General features: G+C 47.3%; 1 protein-coding gene across 1 annotated transcript; it reads left to right on the top strand.

Annotated features, from left to right (window-relative positions):
- The first annotated feature begins 1,637 nt into the window (after positions 1–1,637).
- On the top strand, positions 1,638–17,234 carry LOC137783902 (uncharacterized). The gene is made up of 50 exons (XM_068574248.1): positions 1,638–1,680; positions 2,631–2,776; positions 2,861–2,973; positions 3,053–3,192; positions 3,413–3,636; positions 3,714–3,820; positions 3,903–4,021; positions 4,129–4,264; positions 4,677–4,759; positions 5,039–5,158; positions 5,252–5,353; positions 5,480–5,638; positions 5,747–5,829; positions 5,957–6,101; positions 6,187–6,231; positions 6,323–6,490; positions 6,735–6,854; positions 6,949–7,059; positions 7,140–7,172; positions 7,261–7,395; positions 7,504–7,650; positions 7,793–7,927; positions 8,024–8,181; positions 9,742–9,886; positions 10,004–10,058; positions 10,159–10,225; positions 10,314–10,447; positions 10,518–10,561; positions 10,696–10,869; positions 11,069–11,223; positions 11,302–11,415; positions 11,529–11,644; positions 11,882–12,036; positions 12,115–12,320; positions 12,406–12,583; positions 12,682–12,906; positions 13,239–13,408; positions 13,485–13,555; positions 13,634–13,734; positions 13,819–13,938; positions 14,293–14,430; positions 14,499–14,653; positions 14,766–14,865; positions 15,006–15,241; positions 15,789–15,972; positions 16,084–16,332; positions 16,412–16,594; positions 16,757–16,816; positions 16,897–17,042; positions 17,116–17,234. The coding sequence occupies exons 1-50, from the start codon at positions 1,638–1,640 to the stop codon at positions 17,158–17,160; spliced, it is 6,498 nt and encodes a 2,165-aa protein (XP_068430349.1). The 3' UTR covers positions 17,161–17,234.
- Positions 17,235–17,343: the final 109 nt, after the last annotated feature.

Here is a 17,343-nt window from a genome sequence, read left to right as displayed (position 1 = left end):
AATAGGTGTATCTTTGGTATTATCCTTTACTACACTATCTAATCCATTGCTGTGCACTATTTTCCTAGAATAGATGTGAAGTCTGAGTATATTTTTGTCCTAAATGGAAAATTTCACGTAATAAGTTTAAAGATGTTTATTTAACACTCCTGCCTATTTCTGCCAATTCTATGAAAAATGTTTGTTTCTTCTTCTCAGAATAGGTTGACGGAGTAATGACTTTAATACAGAAATGCTCGATAAGGTTATATAATGAAAAAGAAGCATATTATTGGATAGTTTGTGTACTGGCAATCATCATTTTGGTGCTTATTATTATTATTATTATTATTAACCTGGTACATCATTTTCTACACCGAACAGAATGAGCTTCTTTTCTAAGTCTTTTGTACATTTGACTGTTGTTTCTTCCATCTGTGCTTTTAGTTTACCTCTTGTTGCTATCAACTGGTTCAATAAAGTTATGTCAAGTTTAATGAATTTCTCTTTTTGGTTTTCAATAACATATGTGCCTTTATCTCGCTCCAAACCAGCCCTCAAAGGTTTATTTATATATATATATATATATATATATAATCTCAGTTTGTTGTAATTCTCTTACTTCTGTTCTGAAAAGTCATATTGAAATAGTCAACATTTTATAAGCTTGTATATTTAATCCTATTTCTGTTTTTAGGTTTTGTTTTTTAACATCTGCCTGTCGGCACTGCAGATAACTAATATCCTCTCGTTAAATAAACCATTTAATAATATTTAATAATCACATCAAGCCTAAACTAAAGAAATGATCCATCGCACCGACACTGTTGAGTGTGCATTTCTTTTCTTAATAATAAAAGTATACTTCTCTCCTTCAGAAGCATCAGGAGATGAGTCTGCTGGGTGGAAATGAGAATTTAATTGTGTTTATTGTTTTGTAACGTGGTGTCAAACCCGGTTAAAAAGTAGCTTTGGCAGTAAAACCTTTATGTCTTCTGGACTTTGTGGTTTCACTGAGTTTAATGTGATCACAAGCAACAAGTCATCAAGCTTTTATAGACGCCTGAAGCTGCTGTTGCACAAAGAGTTTGCATCCCCTATGAAGCTAATTGTGTGCATTATTATTATTATTAATAACATAAAGAAGAGGTTGGAGTCACATGCAAAATGATATTCATATCCAGCCTTTGAATCTCTTGGTCGGTACATTTCATCCATAAAAACATTTTAGTCAATTGACTCGTGTTTTACATTCAAATACATTTAGCAAGAAATTATATGGAGAAGAAAATGAACCTTAGGAAGCGTGTCCATCTTCTGTTCTAATTCATGTTCATTATCATATGAAATTCTAATGTTTTGTCCTTAATATTATTATTATGATTATTATTATACCACATTGTGGTATCAAACTAGCCGACTTGGTTTTCAAGCATTTAAGTTGAGTTTGGTGGCAAACACATGAGTCAAGAGGTCACGCGTCTCCTCTTGTTTTACTGCCTTCGCTCTTTGGACCCTGCTGATGCTGAAAAGAGGCGACGCTGAGAGGAGATGCTCAGATTGACAGCTGGAGCGCATCAAACGCTTCAGGACACTTTGGAGAGCGGCGTGAAGCTGTTAGCATGCGTAGAAACTGAATGGAGAGAAACACACTGAGGATGTTCCTGCAGCTGCTCGGCTTCGCGGCGCTTCTGGCTTCTGGTGAGTTTCTTTTGGTCTTTTGGGGAAGTGGAGCCTGAAAGCACCGGTTTGATTTTTAACAAATAAATAAAGACGGAAGCGTGTCAGCAAACATAAACCGTAGAAAACACAAACTGATGTTGTGAGGCCGCATTCACGTGTTTGTACATTTCACATTTTAAAGTGCATCTTTGAGCTCGTGGTGTGCCGACCGAGAGGCGAGCGGGAAAGAAAGGGATAACATTCTCCACTGTAGTACTTGTTAGTTATTCTTCTTACTAATTTACTTTCACATTAAACGTGAAGAAAAGGTCTCCAGACTCGAGTTTCCTTTAATACCGATTGTCTTTGTTTTGTGTGTTGTAGTATATTATATTTATTATTATGTATATTCAGTGTTTCAGACTAAAGAGAGATAGTTTAGTATATTCAGTGTTTCAGACTAAAGAGAGATAGTTTAGTATATTCAGTGTTTCAGACTAAAGAGAGACAGTTTAGTATATTCAGTGTTTCAGACTAAAGAGAGATAGTTTAGTATATTCAGTGTTTCAGACTAAAGAGAGATAGTTTAGTCTTCCTGCCTCTTCTTCAGCATCTCGGCAGCTCATAGTTCCTGATGTCTCGTGAGTCATTTGCATCTTGTGGTCCATGAACCCGTTCCAGATGCAGAACATGTGATTCTATAGTGTTAAACAAAGCTGTTAAAGTCAAACATTATCCAAACATTTGACCCACATGGCTGGACTGTGGCTGTCATGAGACTTTTACGATTGAAATTCAAATGATTCACCAGCTCGTGAAAGTTCACATCAACCTTTTAACTTATTAAACATAAAAAGTAATCACAGAATTTTTATTCTACTATTCCTGCTGACTTAAATATGTTATTGCATCATTACATTTGCTTTATAGTGCGTACACAAATGCTCATAATTTACCACTTTTGACTAGATATGCACCATGTTTTCCAGCTCGTAGCCAGTGTCCGCAGGGCTGGAGGGAGAGAGAGAGCACCTGTTACTTCTTCTCTACCGACGTGAAGCCGTGGCTGGAGGCCAACGCTTTCTGTTTGTCGCAGACCGCCGACCTGATGAGCATCCAGGACGTTCACGAGCGGGTGAGACCACCCAACAGGCCTCCAGAAGCAAAATGCAAACACATTCCACACACCGGGTTCATGTTTTTCTTCTGTCATTTCTAGTCTTGGTTGAGGACACAAATCGGCTCAGAGATCTACTGGATAGGCCTGAACGACGTGGCCGCAGAGGGAGTCTACGAGTGGAGCGACGGGAGCCCTTTCATACCTTACATCCAGTCAGTCATCACAACCAGCATCCAGGTCCTTTACATGGAACGAACACTTCAAACGTCCACATGCGCTCTCCTGTTTCAGGTACTGGCAGCCCGGCCAGCCCGATAACTGGGGGGAAGAACCCGGAGAGGACTGCGGTCAGGTGTTAGGATCCAGCGCTGGGCAGTGGAACGACGAGTCCTGCGGCGTTCCCAGGAAATACATCTGCAAGCACCCCAACCGTAAGTCGAGCGCCGTCGTTGCTATTGTGTCGTTTTAAACGTTAATCTGGTTTCGTGACGCTCACACTTGTTTTTCCCTAGTGTGGGAAGCAAAACTGACATTTAACTCCTCAAGTTTTGAATTCAGTCAAAACCCACAATTTTTGCAATAAATTTCACGAGCAAACCACCAGATACTGTACGGCCCCTCTGGACCACGAGTCCCATGTCTGCTCTGCAGCTAACCCCGGCCCGCAGTGCGACTCGCTGAACGGCTGGAGGCAGTTCAACTCCAACTGCTACAAGCTGAAAGCAGACGTCAGGAAGAGCTGGACGGGCGCGAGAGCAGACTGTGTGCAGGAGGGAGGAGACCTGGCCTCCATCCTCTCAGCAGAAGAGGAGCAGTTCGTCACAGGGAGGCTGGACCCGTCATGGATCGACCTCTGGATTGGGCTTTCCACTCTGGTGAGAGGACGACTTGTTTGTGGTCGTGTAGTGTTGTACATTCTGAGTCCACGTGAGGATGAGCTTTCTTCCTCCAGAAATGCAACAAGATTTCCTGTCAAGTCGAAGCAGGAAACGCTGTGTACAGCTGGTCTGACGCGCTCGCTCTGGGTTACACTAACTGGGCTGCCGATGAACCGTCAGGGTGAGATATCGCAGTTTAACGTGACATTTAAAGTGAAATATTGATTTGTGCAATCGAGGTTCAAACACCAGTTCTCCACCAGCGACACACAGGCCGGCTTATGTTCTGCGATCATGAAAGACTCATCGGGGGAGTTTGGCAAGTGGAAATCCCATGTGTGCAGATACGAGCGTCCTTACATGTGTAAACGACCGCTGAACAGTAAGATGGATGGTTTTGGAAATATGCAACGATTATATCTCTTAATTCCATCATCAACAATCTTTCTTCTGCTTCTACCTTGAACATCATCCTCCTCTCTCCTGCAGCCATCTGCCCTCCCGGCTGGCTGAGCTTCGCTGGCAGCTGCTACTGGACGGTCAGCAACGTCAACCTGCTGACCACCTGGCACGAGGCCGTGACCAGCTGCTCCGCCGAGGGAGCGCACCTGCTGATTATTAACAGGTAGGGAGCCATCGTCCGCTTGTACAGCAAAACTGTCACCTGTAAAAGAAGAAATGGCACAATCTCCCTCTTACAATGCGAAGTGGAAGTCATAAGAAGTAAACGTGTCCTTGCCAACGAGCAGACAATAAATAATTATATAATTACCTATAAACACATCAATTAGATAAATGACCATCATACATATTACATCCACAAGTTTTATGCTCGACGAAGTTCACCAACAAATATTGTTTACCTGTTTGTTGTTGTTGTTGCGTACGGAACATTTACTACAGCGTTTTCATTTCAAACCGCTGGAAACCAGACAAAGGGCTAACAAACTGCGTAGCTGAGCGACAGGAGAACAGTAGAAACCGGAGTAGAAACCGGAGCAGAAACCCCGTCTGTCTCTTTTTGTCCCCCGGTGCAGTCAAGAAGAACAGTTCTTCATCAACGGAAACCTTCCAGACTTTCACCAAGTGGACGTCCCCGACATCTGGATCGGGTTGTCAGGTTCTCACTCTCATAACTCTGTTTAGCATCAGGGAAGCGTCAGTAAACACTGAATCCACAATCCATGAAGTATGAAAGGATCATGAAACACACAAGTCAAGCGTATTAATCATGAATGTATACTATACTTTAGGAATTGCATACTAATGAGTTACTAATGGGTGTTCCTGTTGGAATAATGCTTAAGTGTTTACCCATGCTAAATAGTGCGTAGTGCTAAGACCTCTTGTCGTCACGATGATGTGATTCGTGAACTCCTCCGGTTTGTAATGTCACCAGATAAGGACCAGGACGGGGACTTCAAATGGGTGGATAAGTCTCCAGTGACCTTTTCCAACTATGGTCCTAGTTGGCCCAAAAACACTGCCGGCACCTGGGACTGTGGACAGATCTACACAGGTAGAAACTCACCGTTCTAGCCCTGAAGAGACTTTCATGTCTTCAGTTGAGGCGGGCGTTGCCAGACCAACATCAGTGTACGTTCTCTTCCAGGGAATTATGAAGGGAAATGGGAAACAACCAACTGCTTCAAGAGCCTGGGTTTCATTTGTGAGATGACGGGTGGACAGAACCCCAAACCTACTTCAGCTCCCGGTTAGTCGGACCTCTTAGATGGATAATTACTTCATTGATCCCCAAAGGGAGATTCAGGATCCGAGGCGCTTCACACAGCGTCTGGCTAAAGAAATGCTGATCACCGTTCCATGTGTTTTGTTCCAGGTTCCTTCTGTGCCACTGGATATTTGTTGTACGGAGACTTCTGTTATCAATTTGAGACGGAGTCGGTGAAAACCTGGCAGGATGCCGAGGCTCACTGCGGCAAAGAGCAGGCTCACCTCGCCAGCTTCCACTCAGAGGAAGAGCTCAGTTTCATAACGGGTGAGCCGCGAAGAAAGCGCACCAAATAACCCACAGAGAACGATCCCAACGCTGTGAATATACGTCTGTGTGGAATTCAAAGGAGCTTGATGTCCTTGTTTCCTGCAGCTCACATGCCGGGGGAAGCTTGGGTGGGCCTGAACGATATCAACATTGAAAACCAGTTTGCATACACCGATGGAACGCCTGCAGTAAGTCATGAACATATTCTGTGAAGCGCAACTGGAATAGGACATCATTTCGACACGATCCTCTTGAACATCCCATAACCACAAGCATCTGAAACTCATGGGATATCCCTCGTGTGTTTGTCCTCAGGACTTCCTCCTGTGGGCGCCCAACCAGCCAGACAACTGGCAGGGCGACGAGGACTGTGTGAACCTCAGAGGGATGAACCACCCGGAAGCTGGGAAGCTCAACGACGACTTCTGCTCCGCCACGAAGGAGTTCATCTGCAAGAAAGGTCCCACACGCTGTACACTTTGTGTAAATGTCTCTCGTGTCGTGAACAGTATTTTATAGTTGCTGTGTGTCTTGTTGCTCCGTAGCCAAAGGGCAAGGACCTCCTCCCCAGCCCCCAACATCTGGACCAGGTGAACGTGACGCTACACTGATCCTTCACGCGTGATCTGAAGCTGAAGACGGTTTATCCTGATATGTGCCTGTTCGTGGCTTTTGTCCCAGGATGGAACGTGAAATGCGGTTTCTGGATGGCCGACCCCTTAAACGACTACTGCTACCTGTTCAACTACCTGTCCATGAGGCCGTGGGCCGAGGCGCGAGCCGACTGCGTCAACCAGGGAGGAGACCTCGTCAGCATCAACGACCCCTTCGAGCAGGCCTTCATTCATGGTACGACGTTTTACCTTTTACTTTTTACTTTTGCACTTACCCTAATTTCATGTATTTATTTTATTATTTACGTGTTGCTTTGCTTGGTGTTGTCCGAGGAAGGGCAGCACTTTGGTCGTAGAAAAAGATATTTCAAAAGGATATTTGTTGTTCTGTTGACAATCACGTCAGTGTAAATTCTTCAAACCCTCTCTGGTAGAAGGGAACTTTGTATCTGGTCCTAAGCTTTGTGGTTTTCTCTCAGGTGTGATCCAGCTGAGTCCCACAGGTATCTCCCTGTGGATGGGTGGACACGACTCCGTCACCGAGGGCGGATGGGAGTGGTCCAATGGTTCTCCTTTCAGATACATTCGCTGGAATGCAGGTTAATTTGAAGCCAATTGTATGCTGCACAATTTCTGTGAGAAACTAAACACGAGGATCATTGTCAAGACAAAGTGAATTTCTTTTCCTCACAGGTAACCCAGACGACTATTACGGAGAAGACTGCCTGTCGATACTTATTAACAACGGCTACTGGAACGACGACAACTGCCAGCACAAAAGAGGTTACATCTGCAAACGGAAAGGTGAGATCTGTTGCTTCAATTGTTGTTGTTGACACAGTGTTGATACACGTCTGTGACTCTATACTCTGGTTTTCTTTCAGGAAACACACCTGAGCCTCCTCCACCTCACGATGGTAACAAACCCCTGAATCAGTCACCTCTTGAACCACAAGAAACACGCTTTGATCCGCAGGTAACATGAACTAATTCTTCCTGCTGCAGGGTTCATGACGGCGCTGGTGTGCCAGGACTCCTCTGCTGTGCTTCACTGTCCAACTGAAAGTGTAATTAACATCCAGTCGGCTTTCTACGGACGAAGGAGCGATGACATCTGTCCACACCTGGGGGGATCAGAAGGTGCACAATGTGTTGATGTGTATAGAAGCCTTCTGACTGGTGGGTTTCTGTAATTGAAAAGTAGATATTGATCTATGTTTCACCCAAAAATAAATCTCTGTTTTGTAGGAAGCTGCAATGTTCAAGGTGTCCTTCCTCAGTATAGAAAGACGTGTGACAACCACCAGTTCTGCTTTGCGTACGCCCACATGGACGTGGACCCCTGTCCCACAATCTCCAAATATCTTGAGATCGTCTACACCTGTGAACAAAAAGGTGGGCTCTTCCTCTTCTTTGATTCATTAAAGTACTTTAAAATCCAACCTGCATGTCTCCTGGAGGATGAAGAAATGTCCCATATTATGTTACAATCACAGCTGAATGCTAATGTCTGATGCTATGATTTGGCTGCTCGCAGTGTGTCTGCAGGGCCTGGGACTCGAGGAGGGGAACATCACGGACAACCAGCTCTCCGCTTCTTCCTCCATTGGCGCCTTCACTCCCAACAAAGCCAGATTGAATGGAAATTCCTGCTGGATGCCTTCAGGAACACGTACGTACCAACGGCTCACACGTATGAAATCATAATCGATGGTTAAAGCATCAGCACATTATCCTCATACTACATCTAATGGACTCTCTCCTCCAGCCACCTCAAGCTGGATCCAGGTAAACCTCGGCCAGACCAGAAAAGTAACAGGAATAGTAATCCAGGGTTGTCCTCAAAACGACTACTGGCTGACCAAATTCAAGATCCAGCACAGTATGGACGGAACAAGCTGGACTGACTACACTGCTGACGGGCAGGTAAGTAATCACAGCCCTCTAACCCTCTAACCCTAACCCTCTTAATCCTAACCCTCTAACCCGAACCCTCTAATCCTAACCCTCTAACCTTCTAAACCTTCAATCCTAACTCTCTAACCTTTTAACCCTTTAATCCTAACCCTCTAACCTTTTAACCCTCTAACCCTCTAATCCTTTAACCCTCTAACCCTCTAACCCGAACCCTCTAATCCTAACCCTCTAACCTTCTAAACCTTCAATCCTAACTCTCTAATCCTAACCCTCTAACCTTCAAACCCTCTAACCCTCTAACCTTCAAACCCTTTAATCCTAACCCTCTAACCCTCTAACCCTCTAATCCTTTAACCCTCTAATCCTTTAACCCTCTAACCCTAACCCTCTAATCCTTTAACCCTCTAACCCTCTAATCCTTTAACCCTCTAACCCTAACCCTCTAATCCTTTAACCCTCTAACCCTAACCCTCTAATCCTTTAACCCTCTAACCCTAACCCTCTAATCCTTTAACCCTCTAATCCTTTAACCCTCTAACCCTTTAATCCTAACCCTCTAACCCTCTAATCCTTTAACCCTCTAATCCTTTAACCCTCTAACCCTAACCCTCTAATCCTTTAACCCTCTAATCCTCTAACCCTAACCCTCTAATCCTTTAACCCTCTAACCCTAACCCTCTAATCCTTTAACCCTCTAACCCTCTAATCCTTTAACCCTCTAATCCTCTAACCCTAACCCTCTAATCCTTTAACCCTAACCCTCTAATCCTTTAACCCTCTAATCCTCTAACCCTAACCCTCTAATCCTTTAAACCTAACCCTCTAATCCTTTAACCCTAACCCTCTAATCCTTTAACCCTCTAATCCTTTAACCCTCTAACCCTCTAACCCTCTAATCCTTTAACCCTCTAACCCTAAAATCCTTTAACCCTCTAACCCTCTAATCCTTTAACCCTCTAATCCTTTAACCCTAACCCTCTAATCCTTTAACCCTCTAACCCTCTAATCCTTTAACCCTCTAATCCTCTAACCCTAACCCTCTAATCCTTTAACCCTAACCCTCTAATCCTTTAACCCTCTAACCCTCTAACCCTCTAATCCTTTAACCCTCTAATCCTCTAACCCTAACCCTCTAATCCTCTAACCCTCTAACCCTCTAATCCTTTAACCCTCTAACCCTCTAATCCTTTAACCCTCTAACCCTCTAATCCTTTAACCCTCTAACCCTCTAATCCTTTAACCCTCTAATCCTCTAACCCTAACCCTCTAATCCTTTAACCCTCTAATCCTTTAACCCTCTAACCCTCTAATCCTTTAACCCTCTAACCCTCTAATCCTTTAACCCTCTAATCCTTTAACCCTCTAATTCTCTAACCCTAACCCTCTAATCCTTTAACCCTCTAACCCTCTAATCCTCTAACCCTAACCCTCTAATCCTTTAACCCTCTAACCCTAACTGCTGACGGGCAGGTGAGTAATCCCAGACGCCCTGGCGCACTTGGGCGTTATGTAGAAGTCAGGAGTCGTTCCTGGTCCAGGTAATCACTTTGGGATTTCCATCCTCTGCAGTTCTTTCCAGGCGCATCAGACGGCATCAGTGCTGTGACTCAGCTGCTGGGCTCGCCCTTGTCGGCCCAGTACGTACGCGTCCTCCCGCTGGAGTTCAGCGGTCAGGCCGGCCTTCGCTTCGAGGTGTTGGGATGCACGCCGGACTGTAAGGAAAAACATTTGCTTTGCTTTACAAGTCTACTTCCAAATATCCCAAGAATGAGTTCGTTTTATTGATTACAAATCAACTCTAATGGTCAATAATTCTAAATTGTTTCCACAGATGCGATCTCATGCGCCAGTTGGCCCAACTTCAACTTTGCCAACGACAAAATGACGTGAGTGAAACCTGAAGTGACATTTTTAAACATGGCGATGTTTTTTTGTGATGTTCTATTCATCATCCACACGTCATCGGCTGATTCTCGTCTCTTTCAGTGTCCATTGTCCGGCGCGCTGTGCCAATTCTTACCACAGAGTGTACGGCACCTCAGTATATCGAGGGGTACGCGAGCGTACGGTCCTCTTCATCAAAAGTTGTGTTCAGTGTGGAAGAAGAATTTCATTTCTTCCTTCTTTCTCTGCTCTAACAGGACTCAAACATCTGTGCAGCAGCGATCCATGCTGGAGTGGCATTAAATGAGAACGGAGGAGACTGTACTTTGTTGAAGGTTGAGGGACAGAACTTCTATGCCGGCTCCACCAGGAACGGCATCACCTCGTTACAGTAAGTCTCCGGCCGAACCGTTTGTGCTGCGGCGTCCTGCAAAGTCAACAACACGTTCATTGTTCTACAGATATGATGGAAACTACGCCGTGTCTTACACTTTTGCAGATGGGGGTGAGTTGCATTTACAATCCCTTCATTCTCTTCCCTGAGCGGACACTATTTTATAAAAAGTGAAGTGTGTGTGTGTGTTTTTGTGTATTTTTGTATTCGTGATGATCGCTCTGATGACACATTCTGTGCTACAGAGCTTCGGTGTTCTGGGCTCGACTGGTACGAGTTTGGAGACTTCTGCTACAAACCTTTTGGAGACAGAAAGACCTGGCACGATGCCCAGGACACCTGCAGGTCTCTGGGTGCTGAACTGGTTTCCATCCTGTCCATGACGGAGCAGAGCTGGCTGGAGAGCTACCTGTACACAGGTATGGATCGAGCAGAAATGGGCGTGGAAGCTCGTGGAATGATTAACTAAAAACTTTCAACGATCTCTTGTCCACTCCCACTGAAAACATGGATAGGTATTGGTTTATTTTGGCCTTTGGTAAGCTGCCCAGAGAGAGAAAAGGAAGTGCATGAAGAAAGCTCATGGATATTTCTATTTATTCACGTTGTCTTTTACAGCCACCAATGACGTGTGGACTGGTCTGAACGACCTGTTCGTGACCGGTATGTTCACCTGGTCTGACGAACACGTCGTGACCTTCACTCACTGGGCTCCAGGAGAACCCAACAACCACGACGGGTTCACTGAGGACTGCGTGGAGATGTTCCACCAGGTGAGGAGAACTCACACACCAGCATCATACGTGTTGCACCATTATTCTCTCGTTGATGGTTCATTTTGTGTGTTTCAGACTGGACGCTGGAACGACGTGTCCTGCACAGAGCTCAACACCTACATCTGCAAGATGCCCAAAGATCATTACCCCGTGCCCTCAGTGAAGCCCACCGTGTACGGATGCCCTCAGGTGACCTCTGGCCGTGACCTTTACTTTCTGTTCCTTCACAGTCCTGATGTTGAACGAGAGCCAGTGTTGTGTAACGAGGTGTGTGTGTGTGTGTGTGCGTGTGTGTGTGTCAGGGCTGGGATGCGTACGGTTACTCCTGCTACTGGATGGAGGAGACCTCCAGAAGCTGGTCGGATGCCAAAGCCTTCTGCAAAGAGCAGGACGGCTTCTTGCTGCACATCGGAGACATGTGAGCGACATCTTCCTTCATCCTCCTCTTCATCAAACTCTTTTAAATCATCACGTGTGTATTGTTCACCTTTTGATTCATGACGTCGTCTTTTAATTTCTTTTGCAGACAAAGTTGCATCACTCTTGTTTATAAAACCAAACGTTAAAGTGGGGACGGGCTTGAACGTATTGTGATGCATCAGATGCAGGAATGAAGCGTCCGCTTCAGCGTCTGTGTCTCTGCCTCCCTCTGCAGTTACGAGCAGGCACATTTCACTGTGTTGCTGTCGGGAAAGACCGGCCTGTGGTGGCTCGGCCTGCGCGCCCGAGGAGGGTCCGCCGGAGGGGTGGACTACATCTGGGACAACGACGCGCCGCTCACCTTCACTCACTGGGACAGGGAGCAGCCAGGTACGCACCTGGAGCTCAGCCCAGACCGGCGTGACGGACGACTCGGCACCGACAGCGCTTGTCCTCTTGTTTCTCCAGATAGCGGGGACGGTACCTGTGTGGCCATGACGACGGGTCAGATTGGCGGTTTCTGGGATGACAAGCAGTGCTCAGAGAAACACGCCTTCGTGTGTGAGAAAGCCCGGCCCGACATCACCCCGCCCCCCGACCCGCCGACCCCCCCGCCTGCAGTGGGCTGTGCTACCGGCTGGACAGCTCTGCCTCACTTCAGAAACTGTTACCGGGTATGAAGGAAGCAGATGCAGAGGACGAAACCGCCATTCTGAGGTCGGTGGTCAAAGTACTGATTTATTAGCTGATTTGTTGCAGCTCTTCCACAATGTGGACTGGTCCATGAAGAAGAGCTGGGGGGCCGCGCACGAGGACTGTGTCTCCAGAGGAGGCAATCTGGTGAGCATCCACAACCAGGAGGAGGAAGAGTTCCTGGCTCTTTACAGCAAAGGCACCAGCAAGTGGATCGGCCTCAAGCACAACCCTTTGGAAGGAGGTGAGGATAACGGGCGCACGAGTGAATAAGAGTGGACCCCGGTGGGAGATAGTTGGGGGGCGCAAAAACAATCCTCAGGATCATTCCCATCCCTGTAGGCTATTCTTGGACCGACGGCAATCCTGTCTCGCACACCAACTGGGGCCCCGGCGAGCCCAACAACCACGAGGGCCGCGAGGAATGCGTGGAGATGGTGAGCAGCACCAACGGGACGTACTCGCAGTGGAACGACCTGAACTGTGACGCCCACCAGGACTGGATATGCGAGATCAGCAAAGGATCCAACCCCATCCTGCCCCCGGTGCCCCCGCCTCCACTCCCAGGTAAACTGTCCCCACAATGCACCTGTGCTCCCTGCATGACCGGGCTTTTGGTTCCCTACAGTCTGAGAGCTGAGGGCACTTTAGTTTTAAGTCTTCCACTTGATGGTTTGAAACCTTTGGTCCAGCGTTTACGGCAGTATTTCTCTCTCGATGAAACAACACTGTTGCTGTTACTTCATTCAGCATTTTGGATCTAAGTTTTAAAGGTCCACAGGCTGAGCAGAATGAAATGATTATTACAGTTTACAGTGAACAAAATAAAGTAATAAGGCACTTTGACACGCTCGTGCAGATCCTCTCCATGTTTGTTTTCTCGCACCTCGACCCTTCAGCTCCCGACTGCGGCACCAACCCCGGCTGGAGGAAGAACAACAACGTCTGCTACTACCACAACGACACCGACATCGTGGACTTCCACACGGCCATGACTCGCTGCTACCACGAACGGGCCTCGCTCGTCTCCATCCACAGCAGAGACGAGCAGGCGTACGTGAACACCATGGTACGCTCGTCTTCTCGGCAGCACGTGTTGGAATTTGTTCCGTTGAATTCTGATTTGCGACGCGTTGATCTTCCAGGTGGGGACGGGCCAGATCGCTGCAGCTTGGATTGGAATGAGGATGTTTGGCGTTGCAAGTGGACAATACATGTACGTGTGTTTAACTGACTGCTGTTTAACACCAGGTTGATCCTGCTCCAGATGTTTTATGATGTTTCACCTGCACAGGTGGGTGGACTTGAGCCCGGTGACGTACACTCACTGGGGCTCAGGGGAGCCCAACAACGCCAATGGGGAGGAACAGTGTGTTCAGATGAACAGACATCAAGGTATTCAAATTCCATTCATCTTTTTTATTCATTGTGCTGTTCACTGATCGGACGCTCGGTCATGTTTACGATGAACTCCTTAAGGCGGATGGAACGATGCCAACTGTGGTCGGGCTGCAGCAGGTTACGTCTGCAAGAAGTCGCCTGGAGATAACCCCACCCACCCCCCACCCACGCAGCCCTGGGAGGGCAACTGCCCTGCAGGTAACACACACGCAGACGCACACACACTCGCACACACACATAAAATGTGGATATTTTCCTCCTCTGACTGTGAGGATTTTACTTTTTTGAATGTTTTTCTTGCATCAACGAGGTTCGGTGTGTTGATTCATCGGGTTTTTAATTCTTGGGACTGAAGTCCGGTCCAGATAGAAAGACACATCCAGATTTAGTTTGGAGCTTCCTGTCCCTTATTACCTATTACCTTTTATACGTTGGCGTAGTGCTATTGCATGAAAAGTAGTTTATTTTACAGCAATCAAGCTGGAGCTAATAAAACAACCCTATAATTACCTACGAACTATGACACAACCCGTTGACCTTCCTTCTCTGCAGATTGGATGCGTTTCAAGGACAAGTGCTTCATGTTCAAAGGGAAGAAAAACGACATTAAAGCAAACTGGTCTTATGCTCGGAGCTGGTGCAGAGAGCAGGGAGGAGACCTGGCCGTTATTGATAACCAGTACGAGAACGGTAAGCTGGATCTCTGAGAAGCTCGCAGTGAAGACGACTCCATCCTGAGGTTCTCTGCTCTCCTCCAGACTTCGTCTCCAGTTACCTGAGAGACCTGGAGCTTCCCACGTGGATCGGCCTGTCGGATCTCTTGCTGGAGAACCAGTACGCTTGGAGCGACGGGGTCAGCCCTGTGCTGTACACCAACTGGAACGAGAAGGAGCCCAACAATGCAGGAGGAGCAGTGAGGACACCTTACCCGCACCGTTATTCATAATCAGAGCAAAGCAGGTGGAAGATCAGCAGGCGGGACGAAAAACGACACTCTGCTTAAAAGCTCTGGTCTTCCTCAACAGGAGCACTGCGTGGCGATGTCTCACGGACACCTGATGAGCGGCAGGTGGAACGATGACGGCTGTCAGAGGGACCGCAGCTTTGTCTGCTCCAGGATGAAATGTCAGTGAACGTTCCAATTGTTTTTCTATCTGCTGCAATAACAAGAACTTGCTTTTGGCCACGGGGTCACAGGAAAAAGCGTCCGGCAGCTGAATCCCCGTTCGGGCCTTTCTCTCAGACTTCCTCTGCTTCCACACCAGCGAGCAGCGTCCAGCCTCCACCCCCGACCAAGAGCCCGTGTCCGGACGGCTACACCTCCTGGTACCTGAACTGCTACCGGCTGGTGGAGGCGCCGGCCACGTGGGACTCGGCCCGGGCGGCCTGCGAGCAGCAGGGAGGCGACCTGGCCAGCATCGACATGAGCTACGACCAGGCCTTCGTCGCTGGAGCGGTGGTGCAGGGCAGAGCCGACGCCTGGATCGGACTCAGGCGCAAGGTGCAGAAAAGACTTTTTAATCCCTCAAAATCCTAATCTGACCTAGCGAGTGTGAGGTCACACCAAACAACCCAGTGACTGTAAGTGAATCTATCAAGAGAACAATGTAGAGAACTGACTCTTTACTCCGAATGTAAAAATCCTACTTCAGTAGAAACACGGAAGGAACGTCAGTAAATGCACAAAGTATGAAATAAAAAAGTACCCAGGTGACTAAAATATGTACACATATGCACACACATAGTTTGTACTAATGATATATATTAAATATACATATATATGTATATATATATTACCTCGTTAGATAAATCTGATGAGATTCTTTTAAAGATAAATATGAAAAGAAGTAAATTCTGCTGCACAAAATTGCATTTATTTATTTAATTGAATCATCTTGACCCTTCTTTTGTGAAATTACAAATATTTTGATTTCACTGGGCGTTTCACTTATTGAAGTGTCAAAAAGTTAAAGAGGGGAAAGTTTCCTTTTGTGGGAAAATATCTGTAATCCTGAGTGAACGACCGAGGCTTGTACCTCCTGACGCAGGGAGACGGCTCCTACTCGTGGAGCGACGGCTGGCCGGTGTTCTTCACCCACTGGGGACCAGGAGAGCCCAGCAACATCCAGGGCGAGGGCTGCGTCAGCATGCACGCCTCGCGGGCCTTCCACGGGACCTGGAACGACACCAAGTGCGACCACGCGAAGCCCTACGTGTGCAAGATCTCCAAAGGTTTGTGACGAAGTCAACGGACTTTATTCTTCCTTTCCTCACAGCAAAAAGGAGCTTCCTTTCAGGTGTAAAACCTGAAGTGTCCACGATGTGACTTTGTTTGTGTCTCAGAGGAACCGCCGCCGACTCCCGCCCCCGGCGACGGGAAATGTCTTCCGTCCTGGATTCCCTACGGCCGCTACTGCTACTACGTGTACAACGGCAAGCAGGGCTTCTCCTGGATGGACTCGCGGCACTACTGCCAGGTGGTCAAGGCCGAGCTGGCGTCCGTGCACAGCAGAGCGGAGGTGGAGTTCATCCGGAGCCTCAACTACACCAAACACCACCACGTGTGGCTCGGACTGACCAGGGACAGCAACTGTGAGTGCAGAGGAACGACCGCGCCGCGTCTTTGTTATTTTAAGGACTGCGGGTGATGACGTAACCGTGTGGTTTCCAGTCGGCTGGGGCTGGACCGACAGGACGTCTCTGGGCTTCCTGAACTGGGCTCCCGGTGAGCCCAACTTGGCCCTCCACCCCGGGGAAGTGGGCGAGGAGAGCTGCGTGGAGATGTACCCGGACGGCCGCTGGAACGACAACAACTGCCTGCAGAAGCGAGGCTTCGCCTGCCGCCACCGCCAGTGTAAGGAAGTTGTGTTATTTTTGACACTGGATTGGCATATAGGACTTCAAGCTCATTCCAGCAGCTTTTATTTATGTCTTCAAATCTCTTGAGATAAAAAAAGTAGAGACGATTTCAATTGGAGAATGAAACGGCTTCTCTGTGTGAATCCTGATTTTTCAGACTACACGACAGACGACGGCGGTCAGCCGATCTTCCCCACGGACGGTCCCGGTGTCAGCAGTGAGTGTTATGAATGTTGAGCCGCTTCAGACGATTAAATGCAGACGCCGCGCTGACACGTGATGCGTCCGCTCGTACAGATGGAGGCGTGATCGCCGGCGCCGTCATCACAGCCGTCGTGATCGTCACCTTGATCGCCGGACTGCTGTTCTACGTCTTCCGGGTCCGAGGACTCAAAGTGAGCGGCCTGAGGCCGCCGAGCCGAGCGCCCGCCGCCGTGGACGTGGTGAGTGTCCTGCGGTCGGAGAGAACGCTTTGTTCCTGTGGAAACGCTAAACGATGTCGTTCTTCTGTTGCAGCCGGCTTTCAGCAACCCCAACTTCGCTGGAGAATCAGACACATAAACCGTCATTCAGCTTTTGTACAGTACTTTACATTTTCTTTTTTTAATAAATCAGTGATAAGGATAAAGTCTCCAACTCGATTGTACAGTATATATTGTTATACACCAATAAATGTGCAACAGCAGTTTAAGTTGTATATGTAATTAACAGTTTGGTTATTTAATGACACCAAATCGTGTAATT

The sequence above is a fragment of the Clinocottus analis genome, unplaced genomic scaffold, assembly GCF_023055335.1.
Source record: "Clinocottus analis isolate CAN_PGR_092001 unplaced genomic scaffold, fCliAna1.0.p SCAF_13, whole genome shotgun sequence".
NCBI lineage: Eukaryota > Metazoa > Chordata > Actinopteri > Perciformes > Cottidae > Clinocottus > Clinocottus analis.
Note: the sequence above shows the minus strand (reverse complement) of the source record. Positions and strands in the feature narration are given on the sequence as shown.